The sequence below is a fragment of the Podarcis erhardii genome (genome assembly GCF_964252035.2).
Source record: "Podarcis erhardii genome assembly, chromosome: 15".
NCBI classification, from domain to species: Eukaryota; Metazoa; Chordata; class Lepidosauria; order Squamata; family Lacertidae; genus Podarcis; species Podarcis erhardii.
The window spans coordinates 18,783,713-18,800,320 of record NC_138505.1 but is presented as its reverse complement, the minus strand read 5'-3'; the positions used below and the strand labels follow the sequence as shown (position 1 = coordinate 18,800,320).

Below are 16,608 nucleotides of genomic sequence, written 5' to 3'. Positions count from 1 at the left end.
GTCCAGTAAAGTATGGGGCTGATCCTTGAGAGCATAGAGTGAAAAGGGGGTCCTGTTGGAGCTCGTGAGCCACCCAATATTAAAAACAGGGGGCTTAAGTATTATTTTGAGCCAATGCTACTTTATGGAGAAGGGAACCCTAACCCCCAGATGTTGCGCCCGGTGCGGCTGGCCCCCTTTGCACCCCCCACGCTACGCGACTGGTTCCTGGCCATTTGCTATTCTGCTTATGAATAGCAAATGGCCAGGAACCAGTGGCGTAGCGTAGGGGGTGCAAAGGGCGCCCCTCTGATTTCATGCTCTTTATTCAGCTCATAGTGGTGAGGAGGAATGAATGAATGTCCCCTCAAAGTATCTGCTTTATATACATTATTTACACAATGGGCTGCATATGATTGGCTAATTCTGGAATTCTACTGTAAGCCTATTAGGTTGTGGATTCACTTCTATCTGGAGCCTGATTGGGTGGTTCCTGCCAACCAATCATACTGCTGCATTGTTCTAGGACCAATCAGACTGCTGCATTCTGAATCCTATTGTTCTAGGACCAATCAGACTGCTGCATATTGGATCCTATTGTTCTAGGACCAATCAGACTGCTGCATATTGGATCCTATTGTTCTAGGACCAATCAGACTGCTGCAGTTTGGATCCTATTCAACTCAGTACATAACAGCTTACTTCCCTGAGTTTGAAGTTGAAAGGACACGGTCATACTGAGAAATGACTAACTGGTTGTCTGTATGTTTCCTGAATTGTGAGTTTACCTTTCGAGCAAGATTTTATTTTCTGTACAGAACTTCATTCTTTCCTACAAAAGGAGATAATTTATCTTTGCTGATAACACAGGATTAAGGTGTTCATCCTTACATTAAGTATTAGGAGGTCAGGAAGTGTTATCAATGCCTCCTTGGACACATTTAAGATAAAGACTTGTACCAGCATCAATATACCGTATTTTTCGCCCTATAGGACGCACTTTTTCCCCTCCAAAAATGAAGAGGAAATGTGTGTGCGTCCTATGGGGCGAATGCAGGCTTTCGGTGAAGCCTGGAGAGCGAGAGGGGTCGGTGCACACCGACCCCTCTCGCTCTCCAGGCTTCGCGGACCTCTCCGCAAGCAGCGGGAGCGCTCCCGCTGCTTGCGGAGAGTTGCCTGCATGCTGAAGCCTGCGCGCGCTGAGATCAGTCTGTCCAGGCTTCGCGGACCTCTCAGCAAGCAGCGGGAGCCAGCGCTGGGCTCCCACAGCTTGCAGAGAGCTGCCTGTTTGGGGGCTGGGGTCGGGGGAAGCTCGGGCGGGCCTCCCCCGCCCCAGCCCCGCGCCTGGGGGGAAAATAATTTTTTCCCCTTTATTTCCCCCCAAAAAACCTAGGTGTGCCTTATGGGACGGTGCGTCCTATAGGGCGAAAAATACGGTAGTTCATCGAGGGGTACATTTTATATCAAGTTATGGCAACTTCACTGATGCCATGATCCACAGCAATAACCCATCAAAAACAACTGAGATTAGTACGCACCATTACATCCAATTAATTTGGAATGATTTTGAAGTTGGCCCACGGACTTTTTAATTGATTGATCAAATTGATTACTTGGCTAAATGTTGTAGTCTGGAAAGAAACAAGGCACGAGAGAGTCATGCTCAGCTGTCAGGAGGAGAGATTCCCTCAGAGGCCATTGCATTTCTTCTAGAAAAAAAGGTGCCCCAAATCTGTACCCTTCAGTATCCCCCTCAGAGGACCAATGAGAACATGTGTTCCTTGCGAGGGGGTGGGGGGAGCAATGGAGTGAGCAGAGAACCAACTCTTGCATTTTATTTTCTCCTCACAAGAACCCTGTTAGGTAGGTTAGCTGAGAGATCATGACTGATCCAGTGTCACCTGGTGTACTGAGCCATATTTCAGATCCAGTCCTCCCACGCAAAACCATGGACTCAAGCTATACAGCTGCAAATAAACGTGTGTGTTTAAGTGCAATATACAATGTGACGCTAGATGGTGATGGTGAGCCTTATGGAAAATTTAATGTTTGTGGGGGGTTTTTAAAAGCATTTTCAGAACGTTTTTCATATGTGTGTAGATTCCACCCATGGCTGACAAAGTTAAAAGGAGCCCAAGCAAATTGAATTCCGGTCGCCCCAGGAAAGCTGTGACTAAGTTATAAATTTGGGGGGGGGGTGTACATCCTTTGGCCATCCTTTGTGTACATCCTTTGGCACAAGCAGAAACCTTTTCATTTCGCTTTGGGATCTGTAGCATCACCTGGCGAGAAATTAAGAGGCACATTTCAATCTGGGATTCAAGGTCCACTCGATTAATCACATCTCTTAGTTGTTCAATGCTTGAAGATGAAAAATGCCTGGTGGCCAGCAGCACAGCATACGTTGTCGGCACCTGGGGGGCCAGAGCGAACCCCCCTCGGGAGCCAAGTGGCACTGGCCTGCACCGTCTGCCCACCTGGGTAGGGGAGAATCCGGCTGGCCGATGCAAACCTTGGTGGGGGGATCTCCCTGACACCTGTGGAGAGGAGCCAATGTGGACTGGGCTGAGCTGGGGTCCCCCCTTTGCATATCTCCCTCTATCCGTTCCTGCTCACCTTGGGCCTGGGCTGCTGCTGCTGCCATACAAGGAGCGCAGCATGGCAAAGAAGGAGCTCGCCATGCGGCCATGTAGCGCAGGGGCCAGACTCTGCGTGGTCCAGACTGGAGAATGAACCCAGTCTTGGTTTTGTGGAACCTGCAGCCTTACAGATTATGGATGGGAGGAGACATTTTGTTCTTTTCTTATTTTAGGTAAAACTGCCTAATCCTCGCCCGTTTCAAGGGGTATTTTTGAAGCGGTTCGTGCAGTTCAGTGAAATCTCCTACCTCTTTGCTTCTTCCACCACATGAGAACGCCAGCACAGACGCTGATGGCAACTTTTTCCACTGCGAGAATGGCAGCCAGCAGGGTTAAAGACATATTTTCGTAGCAAGCCTCATTTCCTTAAAAGATGAACATACAAAACAACAATATATGTTAGTTTCCAGGCCCTAATGCCACATAGAACCATAGAAATGTAGACGTGGAAGGGATCCTAAGGGTCATCCAGTCCAACCCCCTGCAATGCAGGAATCACAAGAAAAGAATCCATGACAGGTGGTCATCCAATTTCTGCTTAAAAACCTCCAAGGAAGGAGAGTCCATCACCTTCTGAGGGAGTCCATTCCAATGTTGAACAGCTCTTACTGTCAGAAAGTTATTAACGTTTGGTTGCATTCTCCTTTCTTGCAATTGCAATCCATTGGTTCAAGTCCTACCCCTCCAGTGCAGGGGAAAACAGGCTTGCCCTTCGGATATTTGAAGACGGCTATCATATCATCCCTCAGTCTTCTCTTCTCCAGCCTAAACATACCCAACTCCCTCAACTGTTCCTCATCAGGCTTGGTTTCCAGACTCTTTATCATCTTGGTCACTCTCCTCTGCAGACATTCTAGCTTGTCAGTATTCTCAAATTGTGGTGCCTAGAATTGGACACAGGACTCCCAGTGGGGTCTGACCAATGGCTCATCCATATGTTCCAGGGGAAAACCTGCTCTTTACTGCTGAATTGGAACAAATGTCAACCAGGTTTCCCACAGATGGATGTTTGCTCTGATTCAGCTGTAAAGAGTGGGTTTTCCCAGGGAAAGTGGTAGAGCAAATGGAAAACCACTCAGCCTCCTACCTAGAAAGCATGGGACAAGGGGGAAACTGCTCAGAACTGTGCTTTCTAGACGCAGGACAAGCAAGTGTAGATGAGCCCCCAAGGCAGAATACAATGGTACTTCTCTTGATCTGAACATTATACTTCTCTTGATGCAACCTAGAATTGCATTATAGTTGTTGTGGTGGTTGTTGTTTCCTACTGCATCGCACAGTTGACTCATCACACAGTTGACTCATGTTAACTGTGTAGATCCCTAGATCCTGTTCACATGTGCTGCTGTCAAGCCAAGTGTCTTCCATCCCATGTTTGTGCATCTGATTATTAATACCTTGCTTTTATCCCTGTTGAAGTACCGTACATTTTGTTTCTTTTGGTCCAGTTCTCCATCATCTTGTGCTGCAAACATCCAGTGAAATAAAAAGAGTCACACATGGGGAAAATATCAAGATTGTTTGGGTCAGTGGGCTATTCTTTGTCCTATCCTGATTAAGAAGAAACAAATTATGCAAAGACATTTTCCAGGTCCTCAGTCCTCCTAGTCAGGTCACCTTCAAACAGGATTGTAAGACTAGCTTGGACCCATGACTCTGCCTAGAAATGAGTGGCGGAGCACTGTCTTCCTAAGTAGCTTTTAATGAGAGAAAAATCTTACCACTGCCAGTTTCTTCGTAAGGATATTAGGTAAAGGGACCCCGGACCATTAGGTCCAGTTGTGGAAGACTCTGGGGTTGCGGCGCTCATCTTGCTTTATTGGCCGAGGGAGCCAATACTTGCACTTTGATGTTCTTTCGAACTGCTAGGTTGGCAGGAGCAGGGACCGAGCAATGGGAGCTCACCCCATCACAGGGATTCAAACCGCCAACCTTCTGATCGGCAAGCCTAGGCTCTGTGGTTTAACCCACAGCGCCACCTGCGTCCCTGTAAGGATATTACAAATGTTCTAATTCCACAAAACCACTTTTCTACCTTTTCCCAGGTCTTCTGTTCTCCTCACAGCCACTTAACTTCATCCACAAACAGGATTGCAAAATTAGAGGCGCATCCACACTTTTGCTTCTCCTGCTTTCCTCCAAGAAAATCCACTCTTTACAGCTGAATTGGAGCAAACGTCAATCAGGTTTTCTGCAGATTGACATTTGCTCTAATTCAGCAGTAAAGAGTGGTCTTTTCTCGGGACAGTGGCAAGACAAGTGGAAGACCACTCAGACCTGTGTCTCGAAAGTAGAGGACAAGTGGAAGTATGAATGAGCCCAAGCTTAGATGCAGGCATTACTCTGCCAAGAGAAAAATGAAGAGCAAACCTTACCAGTGTTGTCTACAACACCAGTGCTGCAGTTTTTCCGGATAGACACTGTCTTAGATGCATTGCTAACAGGGTTCTCTACTTTGCAAGTGAAGTTCAAATCATTGCCTTCTAAATTGTGCCAGGTGACAAGAGATCTCCCGGTGGATTCACTCATGCTGGCTGGGGCCCAGCTGAACGTGGCATCATCTTCCCAGCTGCCTGCAGAGCAGTTCAGCTGCAGAGTTCCATTCCCACCACGATAATCTTTTGGGTCACAGACAATCTCCAGGTCAGCCTCCAATAAACGCTCTGAACAGGAAGGGAGAGAGACATGATATACAAAACAGCACTAGTCAACAACAAATTTGTTGTCTGCGTTTCTTCAGTTGATTTAGGAGGAATCTGATGCACTGAATCCAAAAATCACATTGGTTTTGCTCAATCAGGTCAAGTTTTTGAGCTATGGCCACATGTCTTTTTTTACGTTTTTGTTCATATGTACGCTTGTGTGGAGCATTTTAGAAGAAGTTGGTGGGGGTAAAATGCCATGTCGAATAATTGTTTTGATAATTACAATTATCAAATGACAATTGTAATTATGATGATTAAAATGATTATTTTAATGACAAGAAGTATTCAGGTCCGATAGTTCTGGCTGATTATGTCAAAAAGGGATCAGTTGTAAGTCATAAAACCTCGAAATCTTCCATAATTTGGTGCGGCAAAGCATAAAGTTGGGGGGTCAAAACTAAGTTAATGGGGCTTGGAGTGCCGCAGTACGAACCCAAAGATCGGAGATTGTTCATTGACAGCAGCAATCGATCACTGAAATGTGTTCTGCTACACAACGGCAACCAGTTTGCCTCTATACCCCTGGCTCACTCGAGTACACTGAAGGAGAACTATGAAGCAGTGAAGTATGTGCTGGAGAAAATTGGTTATGATCAGCATAAGTGGTTTATTTGTGTTGACCTGAAGATGGTGAACTTTTTGTTGGGACAACAGTCTGGCTTCACCAAGTACCCATGTTTTCTGTGCATGTGGGATAGGAGGGACCATGCTCAGCATTACACGAAGAAGGACTGGCCTGTGCGGGAGGAATTGGTACCTTGCAAAAAAAGGAACGTCATCAACAACGCTCTGGTGGACAGAGACAGAATACTCTTCCCACCGCTGCACATCAAGCTCGGCTTAATCAAGCAGTTCACCAAGGCTCTGGACAAGGATGGTGACTACTTCACTTAATTGTGCCAGGCTTTTCCAGGATTGACCATGGAGAAGTTGAAAGCTGGCATCTTTGACGGTCCTCAGATCCGTCAGCTCATCAGAGATCCAGAGTTCGGAAACTCAATGAACGAAGTGGAACTGGAAGCGTGGAAGGCATTTGTTCTGGTAGTGAAGAACTTTCTTGGCAACAATAAGGCCAGAAACTATGCAGAACCTATCAACAACATGCTGACTGCTTTCAGAAACCTGGGCTGCACCATGAGTGTCAAGATGCACTACCTATTTTCACATATGGACTGGTTTCCTGAGAACCTGGGTTCAGTGAGTGACGAGCAGGGGGAGAGATTCCATCAGGACATGAAAGAGATGGAGACCAGGTATCAGGGTCGCTGGGACGCAGTCATGATGGCTGACTACTGTTGGACTCTGAAGAGAGACCTCCCTGCCGCTGCGCATTCCTGGAGTTCCATGAAATGGAAGTTCAAGCCCTGAAGTTTGAAAAATGGTGAAGCAACATGCAATTTACGTGTACTTACCTTTATCAATGCCCACCATTCAGTTTACAGTAAACCTGACCTGATGGAGAGAAACGGATGCCATTTCCTGATTCAGCAGTGCAAAAATACCCTAAATCAGTTGTAGAAATCTAGACAACATTCAAAAAGTAAAAAATTGTTGCCCAGTGATTAGCAGAAAGGCAAATGAGGTAGCTGCAAATAAATGGAAAGGGAAGAAAAAACAGCAGCAAAAGCATAAGAAAAGTTTTTATTTAGAACGGAAATAAGCAACAAAACATGAGAGATTATTTCCTTCCCTACAGACTCCCTTGAAGATCAGTAGAGAATCTATATGTACTTCCATTGATTTCAAACATTGGGTATGCGTGGCCCAGGATGGGGCGTTCTTTGTGCTGGACCTCCAGCTATGGAATTCCCTCCCTGCCTGGATATAGTTTTTCTATCATATGCTCAACACACCCCTCTTTATCTTGGCCTCTGACACCCCATATATATTTCAGGCCGTCCTAATCTGCTACATTTAAATTGTTTTACTTGATTTTAAAACCTTGTAATCTGTCCTGGGGCCTTACGGTAAAGGGCAGGAAATAAATACAATATAATATGCCTGGCAGAGTGGGAATTCTATGCCAAAATACCCCACACTGTGGTGTTCATCCCTTGTTGTGGGGAGAGGTGAAAGTGGTGTGATGGAGCCATTCTAGCTCTTGTGGGGTGCACCATCACCTCAAAAACCTGTTAGGCCACAGCTGATAATGAGACACAATCTTGAGATCTTAGTAATGGGGATGGGCCATGCTGGGTTTTTTTGTGGGGGGTCTGGATAGAGTGCCATAGTGTGTTGTATGAAGTACCATTTTAATTCTCCTTGCAGGCCTCATCAGCGCAGAAGGGCCCTGGTGTGGATGCAGGCCCAGAATTATTTTCACAGGGTCAGGGACTGAATGAGAGATGCTCTATTATCATTTGTGACTCTACGTGAAAGCCAGTTCAAGGCTTAAGGTGCTTCAATCAGAGCCCCATCCTGGGTGCCTGAAATGTTTAGAATACTTACTATACACCCTCAGGGGAAAGGTTTCCCTTATTGGATCTTTGTCATCAGCTATCCAGATCTGTGCTGTATATGGGCCAGAATCCTCTTGACTTAGATTATTGATTTGTAACGTCTTGCAGTCCTCAGAGACACTCAGCCGCCCTCTATATGCTAAAAGTTGGTCACTGAGTTCACATCTCTCTTCTGGATCCTTTCGTGGAATCGCTACCACAAAATTTTCAAGATCCTGCTTTCCTTTAGTTCTAATCCAGGAAATCTTTTTAAATTGTTCTGAAGTGTTCAGCAGGAAAGTTGCAGATTGTCCCAGAATTCCTTTCATATTCACAGCATTTCCGTCACCAGAGGAACCTGTATGGTCCAGGAAATGAAGGAAGAAACTGTCAAGAAACACTGAAAGCTGCCTTATGTCAATTCAGACCATTGGTCCATCTAGCTTAATTTTGCCCACACTGACAGGCAGCGGCTCTCTGGGTTTTCAGCTAGGAAGGGCGTGAGGCTTTATTTTTTGTTCACATTCAACCAGGGGTCAAACCGTGAAGATGTTGCAGTGTCACCTATTCTCTAAGGGCAGGTGCACACCATCCATTTAAAGCACATCCAACACACATCTAAAGCACATGGCTTCCCCCCAAATAATTCTTGAGGCTGTAGAATATTAAAGGTGCTGGGAGTTATAGTTCTGTGAGAGGAAACTACAGTTCCCAGGATTCTTTGGGATAAGCCATGGATGGTGCGGAGCTGCCCAAAGTCTTCAAAAGGCAATTCTAGTTTTCCAGGGCTGGGTTCTGAAGGGAATAACAAAATGGGGCCCTCGCCCAATTCCATGGACTGGTGATTGGTGCTCCCGGAGCAAAGCTGGAGGGTGTTTGTGACCCCTCTTGGGTTGTCTTTGTGCCATCAGTAGTGAAGCCAGGGGAGAGCCAGCAGCTTCTCCTTCCCTCAAGTGCCCCCTCCAGTATGTGACCTCTCTGAAGCTGGACTTGGTCCAGACTAAAATTCCTGGCCCAACTTGAAAAGATGGCCGTTCACAGCAATGCAGCCAGAGCATTTGGGGGCCTGTGCTAGGAGGGCAGTTAAGTCTAAAACTAAGCCAGACCCTGTATGAAGGAAGTCTTGCTCTCCTCCACTATTCACAGCACAAAGAAGAATTAACAAGGACACATTTCCCCCCCCCCCTCTCTCTCTCCCCAAAAAGGTAATCATACAGGTCGGCCAAAGCAGTTTCTGTGCCAAAACTGGGGCTAAACCCCAACTGAAATGCCTGGATCTGGTCCACAACCCCCTGCTCAAGAACCTTGGCCAAGAAGGGGAGATTGTTGACTATCCATAAATAGTGTCTTGAGGAGTGTTTTTTCCACTGCCTCCTTCCATACCCTCCAACATTTCTCTGATGAAAATAGAGACGTCCCATTCCATAATGATAATTTTACTATTTATACCCTACACATCTTATTGGCACTCTGAGCGGCTTCCAATATATATAAAAACACAATAAAACATTAAACATTAAAAAAAGACACCTTCCCTATTCAGAATTGCCTTCAGACGGCTCTGGGGTTTGATAACTCCATAACCTCCAACATTTATTGAATGAAAATAGGGACATCCTAAGGAAAAGTGGAGCATTTCGGGTTCAAATCAGAAACCGGGATGGCTCTAAATCAGGGATGTCCCTGGAAAACAAGGACACTTAGAGAGTCTGTCATTCTCACAGGCAGTGACTAACCCCTCTCGCAAAAAGGCATTAACCACTTCCTTACCCCAGCCAGCTGCCTCCTCCCTGCTTGTTTTTTTCAGATGCACACACAATTAATTAATGATTGCTCTATCTATATATACACACACACAAATCAATTAATTAATCACCCGCTTCCTCCCCAAGGAGGTGAAGCTGGCACAACAATACACTGGTCTGAAAAACATTTAAAAGCATTCTAATCTCTTTACACAACGGACTCATTTCAAGGTTGCCGGGAACAGTGTGTCTCAGTGATGAGTGCCTAGAGGAACAGGAAGGTTTTCTGATTCTGCCTGGATATTCCATAATAGTGAAGGACTGGCACATTTCAGCAAGGAGGGCAGCTGCTACCAAGAAGACCCCGTTCACTGGGAAGCACCAAACAGGCAGCACTCAGTAGCACCACCACCAACAACAGGGCCTCCCCTTGCCAGTTGCACAACCCAATATAACCATAGTTACACATGGCCCTGTGACGGTGGAATGTGTGTGTGGCAAGATCTGCAACTTCCTTCCCAGAATTGTAAAGTAGGAAGGGATCCCCAGAGTCGTCTACTCCAACCTCCTGCACATATTCATTAATCTTAAGTCCTTCAGACTTTTAATGGAGAAAGCCCCGGGTTTTGGATAATTCTGGTTTAAATGAGGACCATGTCTCTCTCTTTTTAGTATAATTTTTATTAAGTTTTCTATTTTAAAATTTAAATTATTCATTAAACAACCTTAAAATGTCAGTGACTTCCCTTCTTCTCTTTCCATGGCTCAATTCACATATCGTAAATCCCTGCATATTTTACATAAACTAAACCATTCAGTATTCCATTAATACACCCATCAAAACATTATTATTATTATTATTATTATTATTATTATTATTATTATTATATTTATTTATACCTCGCCCATCAGGCTGGGTTTCCCCAGCCACTCTGGGTGGCTCCCAACAGAATTAAAAGCACAGTAGAACATCAAACATTAAAAACTTCTCCATACATGCTGACCTCAGATGTCTTCTAAAAGGCAGATAGTTGTTTATTTCCTTGACATCTGAAGGGAGGGCGTTTCACAGGGCGGGCACCACTACCGAGAAGGCCCTCTTTTTACACAGTTGAATTTATCTTAATGCAGCCGCATGATAGGTGACAAATGAGGATAGCCTGAAAACATTTTTGCTGTTGGGAATCACCTTAAACTTATTTGCATACCAGGAATGCCTCCTTCATGGTCTCACAGCTGACACCCCACCTACCCACCTTTAGGGCCATCACCAAACAGTGGAGGCTCACTCTTCATGTGTGGAGCGAAGGGGGCTGTACCCCAGAAACCTGCCACAATAAACTAGGGGTGGGGTCTTTAAGGTGCCACCACCAAACACTGTGTAATTTTGGAGCCAGGATTTGTGATAGAGGAAATCTTTTAAAGGAGTTGAGGAAGGACTTTCAAGTAACCAAGACCCTATCTATCAAGCATGTTCTTCCTTTTCAGATGGGGAAGGGGGAGTTTGCATCCAGAACTTACCAGCTGGTAGTCCAAATAGCCCCAGAATGAAAAATGCCTTGCATAGTATCATTTCGGCTTTGCTCTGCTGTTTCTTTACTGCCTATTTCCTGCCATCAAGGCTCCATGTAAGTCATATGAAACCGAAAGTGTGTGCGTGTTCTCTAAAAATCACCACCTCAACCAGAGACAAAAATAAGCTGCCTTATATGGAACCAGAACATTGCTCTGATAGTCTTCACCAGGGGAAACAAAACTCTGGACTATGGGCCCACCCCGATGTCCCCTTTTGGCCCATGAGGCTTGCCTATCTCCTGATGTCCGGTGAGGTCAGGTGTAAGACAGGTAAAAGCCATGGCATCAAATACAATAGGAAGAAAACATTAGAACCTTCGGCATGAATTGGGCACCTTTTGAAATTGGCAGCTTGGGCGGCGACAGAAGAAAGCACCAAATTCAAAAAGTGCTGAATTCAAGCCAAGGTTGCAAAGGCAAAATTAGGAGCACACTTTGAGGGCCCTCCTTTCTCTTCCTTTGCAGCAGCAGCAGGGCTTTAAATCACCTGATGTCAGAAGATTGACAGGTAGGTGGCCAACCCACCTATCAAAATGGCCTGCAGAGGGGTGACCTTTAGTTCCCGACCTCTGAAAGGACATGGGCTGGCGAGGGCTCTCCAGGGTTTCAGACAAAGGACTCTCCCAGCCCCATCTGGAGATGCTGGGGATTGAACCCAGGACCTTCTGATGTTTTATCTGTGGGTCAAAAGGTCATGTTGGAGATGGCAGGATCATTATATTAAAGCAGCGGTTGCCAAACTGGACTCCGCAGAAGAAGAGTTTGGATTTGATATCCCGCTTTATCACTACCCAAAGGAGTCTCAAAGCGGCTAACATTCTCCTTTCCCTCCCCCCCCCACAACAAACACTCTGTGAGGTGAGTGGGGCTGAGAGACTTCAAAGAAGTGTGACTGGCCCAAGGTCACCCAGCAGCTGCATGTGGAGCAGCGGAGACGCGAACCCGGTTCCCCAGATTACGAATCTACCACTCTTAACCACTACACCACACTTGGTGCTCCACAAAGCATCTTCAAGTGTTCCATGAAGAGATTGGAAAGAAAAATAAGTGAATATGAGCCCGTGGCATAAGGGTGAGACTCAGTGGCGGACCTGCATTTGGGGGACCCTGAAGCTCAAACTGCCATGTGAGGGCCTTCACAACTAGCAATAAGGTTTGACTAACCACTGTTATATTCTTCAATGGGGTTGTTCCATGACAGATCACCACACCTCTACAATGTCTGTGCTACTGACTCAAGCTTTGGGGTTGTTGAAATGTATACAACAACAAAAATAAACAACCTGACTCAAATCAATGTGACTCAGATTAGGTCTCCTGAACCCAAATTTCTTAAGCAATGTGCACTAAAGTTGCTTTTGGGGCCCCTGTGGGATTAGGGGCCCAGACATTTAAGCTTCCTTAGTTTCATAGTAGATCTGTCCCGGCGATGATAGTGCTCCGTGACAAATTTCTTTCCTGAAAAGTTCTCTGCGACTCGAAAAGTTTGGGAACTGCTACATTAGTGGATATTGATTGCAAAAATGTTCACAGGTGTTGCCTGTGTATTTTTCTCCTAGCTTCCTGGATATTTGTCCACCTCTGGTGAAATCCTAGCTGACCCACTCCAAACTGGTGTCCTGTGATGTGTGACTGATCCCTATCCTGCACCCATCAGTGCTAACCCCAAAGATCTCCTGTCTGGTGCAAAAGGGCCTAGCGGGACCAGCCTGTGGTAACTCCCTCCTCTAGGTCAGGAGGGCAAGCAATATATTTGGCGTCTTCATGGTCCATCCCTGTGTAAGGGATGAGTCAACTGCAGCTCCCCTGCCCTGCTTCCGGGGTTTCAGAGGGGAGGGAACTGGCTCCTTGCACAGGCAGTGGCCTGTGATGTGTTCCAAGTATGGGTCCTGGGACCACCAGATGGTGTCTGATACCATCAACTCACTCATGAGTTTGGTGTAGGGTTTGCCCGCACTGCAGGCTATCAGGAGGGGCTTGTTGTTAAGGTCCCAGCCTTCTAAGGCTCTGCTGAGGAGGGCATGGATGAAGACTCTCTATGTCTGCTGGGGAGGGGAGTGTATTTGCCTATTTTACATTCCCTGGTTTCCTTCATGGCTGTTTTCCTGTTCTTGAACGGGATGGTGATGTCTACCATTATGTTTTTCTTCTGGTACTCAAGGTGGATGACAATGTCAGGTCTCAGTTGGCTTCCTTTGTTGGGTGCTACACTTGATACTGGCCAATAGGCAGAGAAGTGAACTGTTTGGAAAGGATATGGGACTCCATTACTCTCCGAGAGCGCATGAATGCTGGAAAGAGCTCACCAGCACATCAGAACCATTCTCAGTTCCACAAAATATACTCCAACCACATTTCTCTTTCCCGTGCACATTTGCAGCAAATTTTCCACAGCATCGGAGTCCTTTCAAGGACATATATTCAAGCATATATTCAAAGACACACAGCAGCACCCATAACATGAGCCTTTATCACCCTGGCCTTAGGACATGCGTCAGGAAGCTGTTTTGCTTAATTTTGGACCAGCTTGATCATGGATCTTCTTTGTGCTCCTCTTAATGGGATGTGGGTGATTTCTTGAATGCTTGAACATACAGCACCTTTCTTGAACACACAGCACATTCAAAGCACATATTATTATTATTATTAATCATAATAGAGCTTACGGTATATACCGTCCTATACCCGGAGGTCTCAGGGCGGTTCACAGAATAAATAAGAATATAAAACCACAAAATATATAATCAAAATGAAAGCAACAACCCAATTACACCCCCCCCCCAAAACCCACATTTTAAAAGGGCATAGGATCAGTCAAATCAACCAAAGGCCTGTTTAAAAAGGGATGTTTTTGCCTGGTGCCTAAAGGTGTATCTTCAGGGTCCCTTCCAGCTCTACAGTTCTATGAGTTGCAGCCCCTCCGAGAACTGTTTTTTAATACCAAAGATTATCAAGAAGATCGGCAGACGGGACATGAAGAAGAATTAAGAGCCTCGGATTTAAAATCTCCAGGTTGATGGACTGTTGGAGGTTGAGGGAACTGTTGGTAGGGGCCGAGACCGGGGAGGGGAGACGGTGGGAGAAAATTGGGAATCTAAAATGTATATATTGAGATTTAAATTTTTTTTTTAATGAAAAATGGAAAAATCGTGGAATGAAATTTTTATAACCCTAGGGGAAACGTCTTAAGAGAATAAGTTCAAATATATCAGTTTTAATGAGAAATAAGATTAAATAAAGTAAAAATGGATGGATAATTGGCGAAAGAGAGAATGAAAAATTATAGGATATCAAGATAAATCCTTAGGATAAAAACAAGATGAAGGATTTGCTGAAATACCTATCTGAACTAGAATATAAAGAGGGGAGGTATGAGGAAGTCATAGGTTAAAGTTAAATAGGTTAAAGAAAGGAAAATATGTAAAGGTTTGACTTGTTCTTTTTTCTTTTTGACTTTTTAACTGTATGTATTTTTAATTTTTTTTGTTATTATTTTTTGTTTTCACTCTTTTACTTTTTCCTGGATGGGATTTGCTTTTATGTACTGTTTTGTTTTCTTTTTTGATTCTTTTTGTAACCTTTAAAATTGGAATTTATTTATTTATTTATTTTAAAAAAGAAAAATCATGACTTCCTCCTTTTCTATCCGCTCGACTCTGACTTGTCAACATTTTTATTCAAAAAGCCTTGGTGACTTTTGCTGCTTCACTAGTCAATAAACAGGTGATATAAAACATTCTTTTGTTGTTGATTTTCCCTGCTGACTGTTTACACACCAATCTACTGGTGGAACACCCAGACTGTCAAAATGTGTAGTTTTTGCAGTGTCTGTGCGTGGAGTCCTTATGAAGTCAGCAGAAAGAGGCTTTTTTACCCTGCCTAGGAACGGGGGAGACAATCAAATTGGTTTGCCTTTAAAAGTGAATCTATCCGATCCTGAATTTCCAAACCAATATGAGAACCAAAACAAAATGAAATTTTTCATTGCGAAACCACATGAATGTTGCAATGCAGTTCTCCAATTAATGTCTACAAAACATGCACATGTCACAGGGGGAACTGTGCATTCAAGTGATGCATCCAGACTCTTTATAGACAAAAGAAACTTTACTTTCATAAACATATAACTGAGAAGAACATATGTACAACCTCATGCTTATTCACTTTGTTTCTTACAGAGAACACGGGTTTCTCCCTGTTAACATTTAGGGATCTTCCTCTGTCTGCTTCACCGCATACAGACCACACCAGGACACCCTGCCCTATGCAGCATTCAGATAAACCTCTCTCTGCATCTTCTGCATCGTCAGGACCTTCTGCATGCAAAGCAGATGCCTGGCCCCTGAGTCCTTCCCACTCCTCATAGCTCTGGGTAGGTGATCCAAGGGCTGAGCAATAATTTTTAAAACACAAACAGATATTGGTCATGCACAGCACAAGTGATGATACGTCAATGTTCTCAGGGGTATGGCACCCACAAAAGCATGGACCCATGAAGCAGCTATCCCCACCCCCACATACAATCAATCTACAGCCCCACTCTGAACCTGGACAGTAGAAGACAAGCATCTGGTATCAGGTTTTTGAAAGAAAAAAAGAAAGAAAAGAAAGAGAGAGAGAAAGACAGACAGACAGACAGATGTTAATATGCAGACTGTGCATAATAATACGCTGTGGTGTAAACCACTGAACCTTGGACTTGCCAATTGGAAAGTCGATGGTTCGAATCCCCGTGACGGGGTGAGCTCCTGTTGTTTGGTCCCAGCTCCTGCCAACCTACTAGTTTGAAAGCATGTCAAAGTGCAAGTAGATAAATAGGTACCGCTCTGGCAGGAAGGTAAATGGCATTTCCATGCACTGCTCTGGTTTCACCAGAAGCAGCTTAGTCATGCTGGCCACATGACCTGGAAAAACTGTCTGCAGACACCACTGATTTAAAGTTTCACTTTGGGGGTGGTGCTACAAACGTGGATAAGGATCTTGCAGCATGTTTACGCAGACCTACTGGATTTAATAACGCTTTTAAGTGAAGGCGTGCCTATATCTGATTGAAGCTGCCCAAAGGTTAATATTCTGTATATTCAAGGCACATTAATTCCCTAAGCGCAAAGGACATGTACTGAAAATTAGTATTTTACACACACACACACACGACACCACTACCAAGAACTGCAGTTTATGGACAACTCTAGACTTGTCTGCTCAAAAGGAAGTCCCATTGTGTTGGGGACCTGGAAGGAAAGAAGCAAGAGCTCCCTCAGCTCAGGACCCAAACCCTGGAACGCACAGAAGGAGAGGTAGGGTGTGAGTGAAGCGATGGATGTAGCCGGCGCTTAAAAAGCGAATAAAATGGTTGCTGTCTTTCTATCTGAGCTGGCTCCCTGCCTGTTACGTGCGGGGAAACCCATGTGGGGTTCCTGTCTGTGTAAAGTCTTCAAGCTGTGCCTGCACAAACCTGACAAATCTGCCCCATTGCCTTTCCCTCGTCAAAATTTTCGGTATCTTTTCCCCCCACCTCTAGGCCTGG

General features: G+C 45.0%; 1 protein-coding gene across 3 annotated transcripts; it reads right to left on the bottom strand.

The window, feature by feature from the left end:
- Positions 1-1,998: 1,998 nt before the first annotated feature.
- On the bottom strand, positions 1,999-11,677 carry LOC309330424 (SLAM family member 9-like). 3 transcript variants are annotated; one of them, XR_014151414.1, is made up of 5 exons: positions 11,028-11,153; positions 7,772-8,119; positions 5,007-5,281; positions 2,867-2,975; positions 1,999-2,261 (listed from the first exon to the last, which is right to left on the bottom strand). XR_014151414.1 is itself a non-coding variant. In XM_081842093.1 (5 exons), exons 1-5 carry the CDS (start codon positions 11,660-11,662, stop codon positions 2,233-2,235), a joined length of 876 nt encoding a protein of 291 aa, XP_081698219.1. In that variant the 5' UTR covers positions 11,663-11,677; the 3' UTR covers positions 1,999-2,232. The 3 variants fall into 3 exon arrangements, 2 of the variants coding, with proteins under 2 accessions (XP_081698219.1, XP_081698220.1); XM_081842093.1 differs by lacking the exon at positions 11,028-11,153 and adding an exon at positions 11,569-11,677 and having other exon boundaries at positions 2,867-2,983; positions 4,994-5,281; XM_081842094.1 differs by having other exon boundaries at positions 2,867-2,983; positions 4,994-5,281; positions 11,028-11,154.
- Positions 11,678-16,608: the final 4,931 nt, after the last annotated feature.

Bases quoted from the DNA above. Each gene is read 5' to 3' on its own strand.
- LOC309330424 (XM_081842093.1), bottom strand. From the start codon at position 11,662: ATGTCCTTTCAGAGGTCGGGAACTAAAGGTCACCCCTCTGCAGGCCAT. The intron at 5,282-7,771 runs GTAAGTATTCTA...CTTCCTGTTCAG, and splicing joins CTTTCCCCTGAGGGTGTATA to AGCGTTTATTGGAGGCTGAC. The intron at 2,984-4,993 runs GTAAGGTTTGCT...TCATCTTTTAAG, and splicing joins TGGTGTTGTAGACAACACTG to GAAATGAGGCTTGCTACGAA.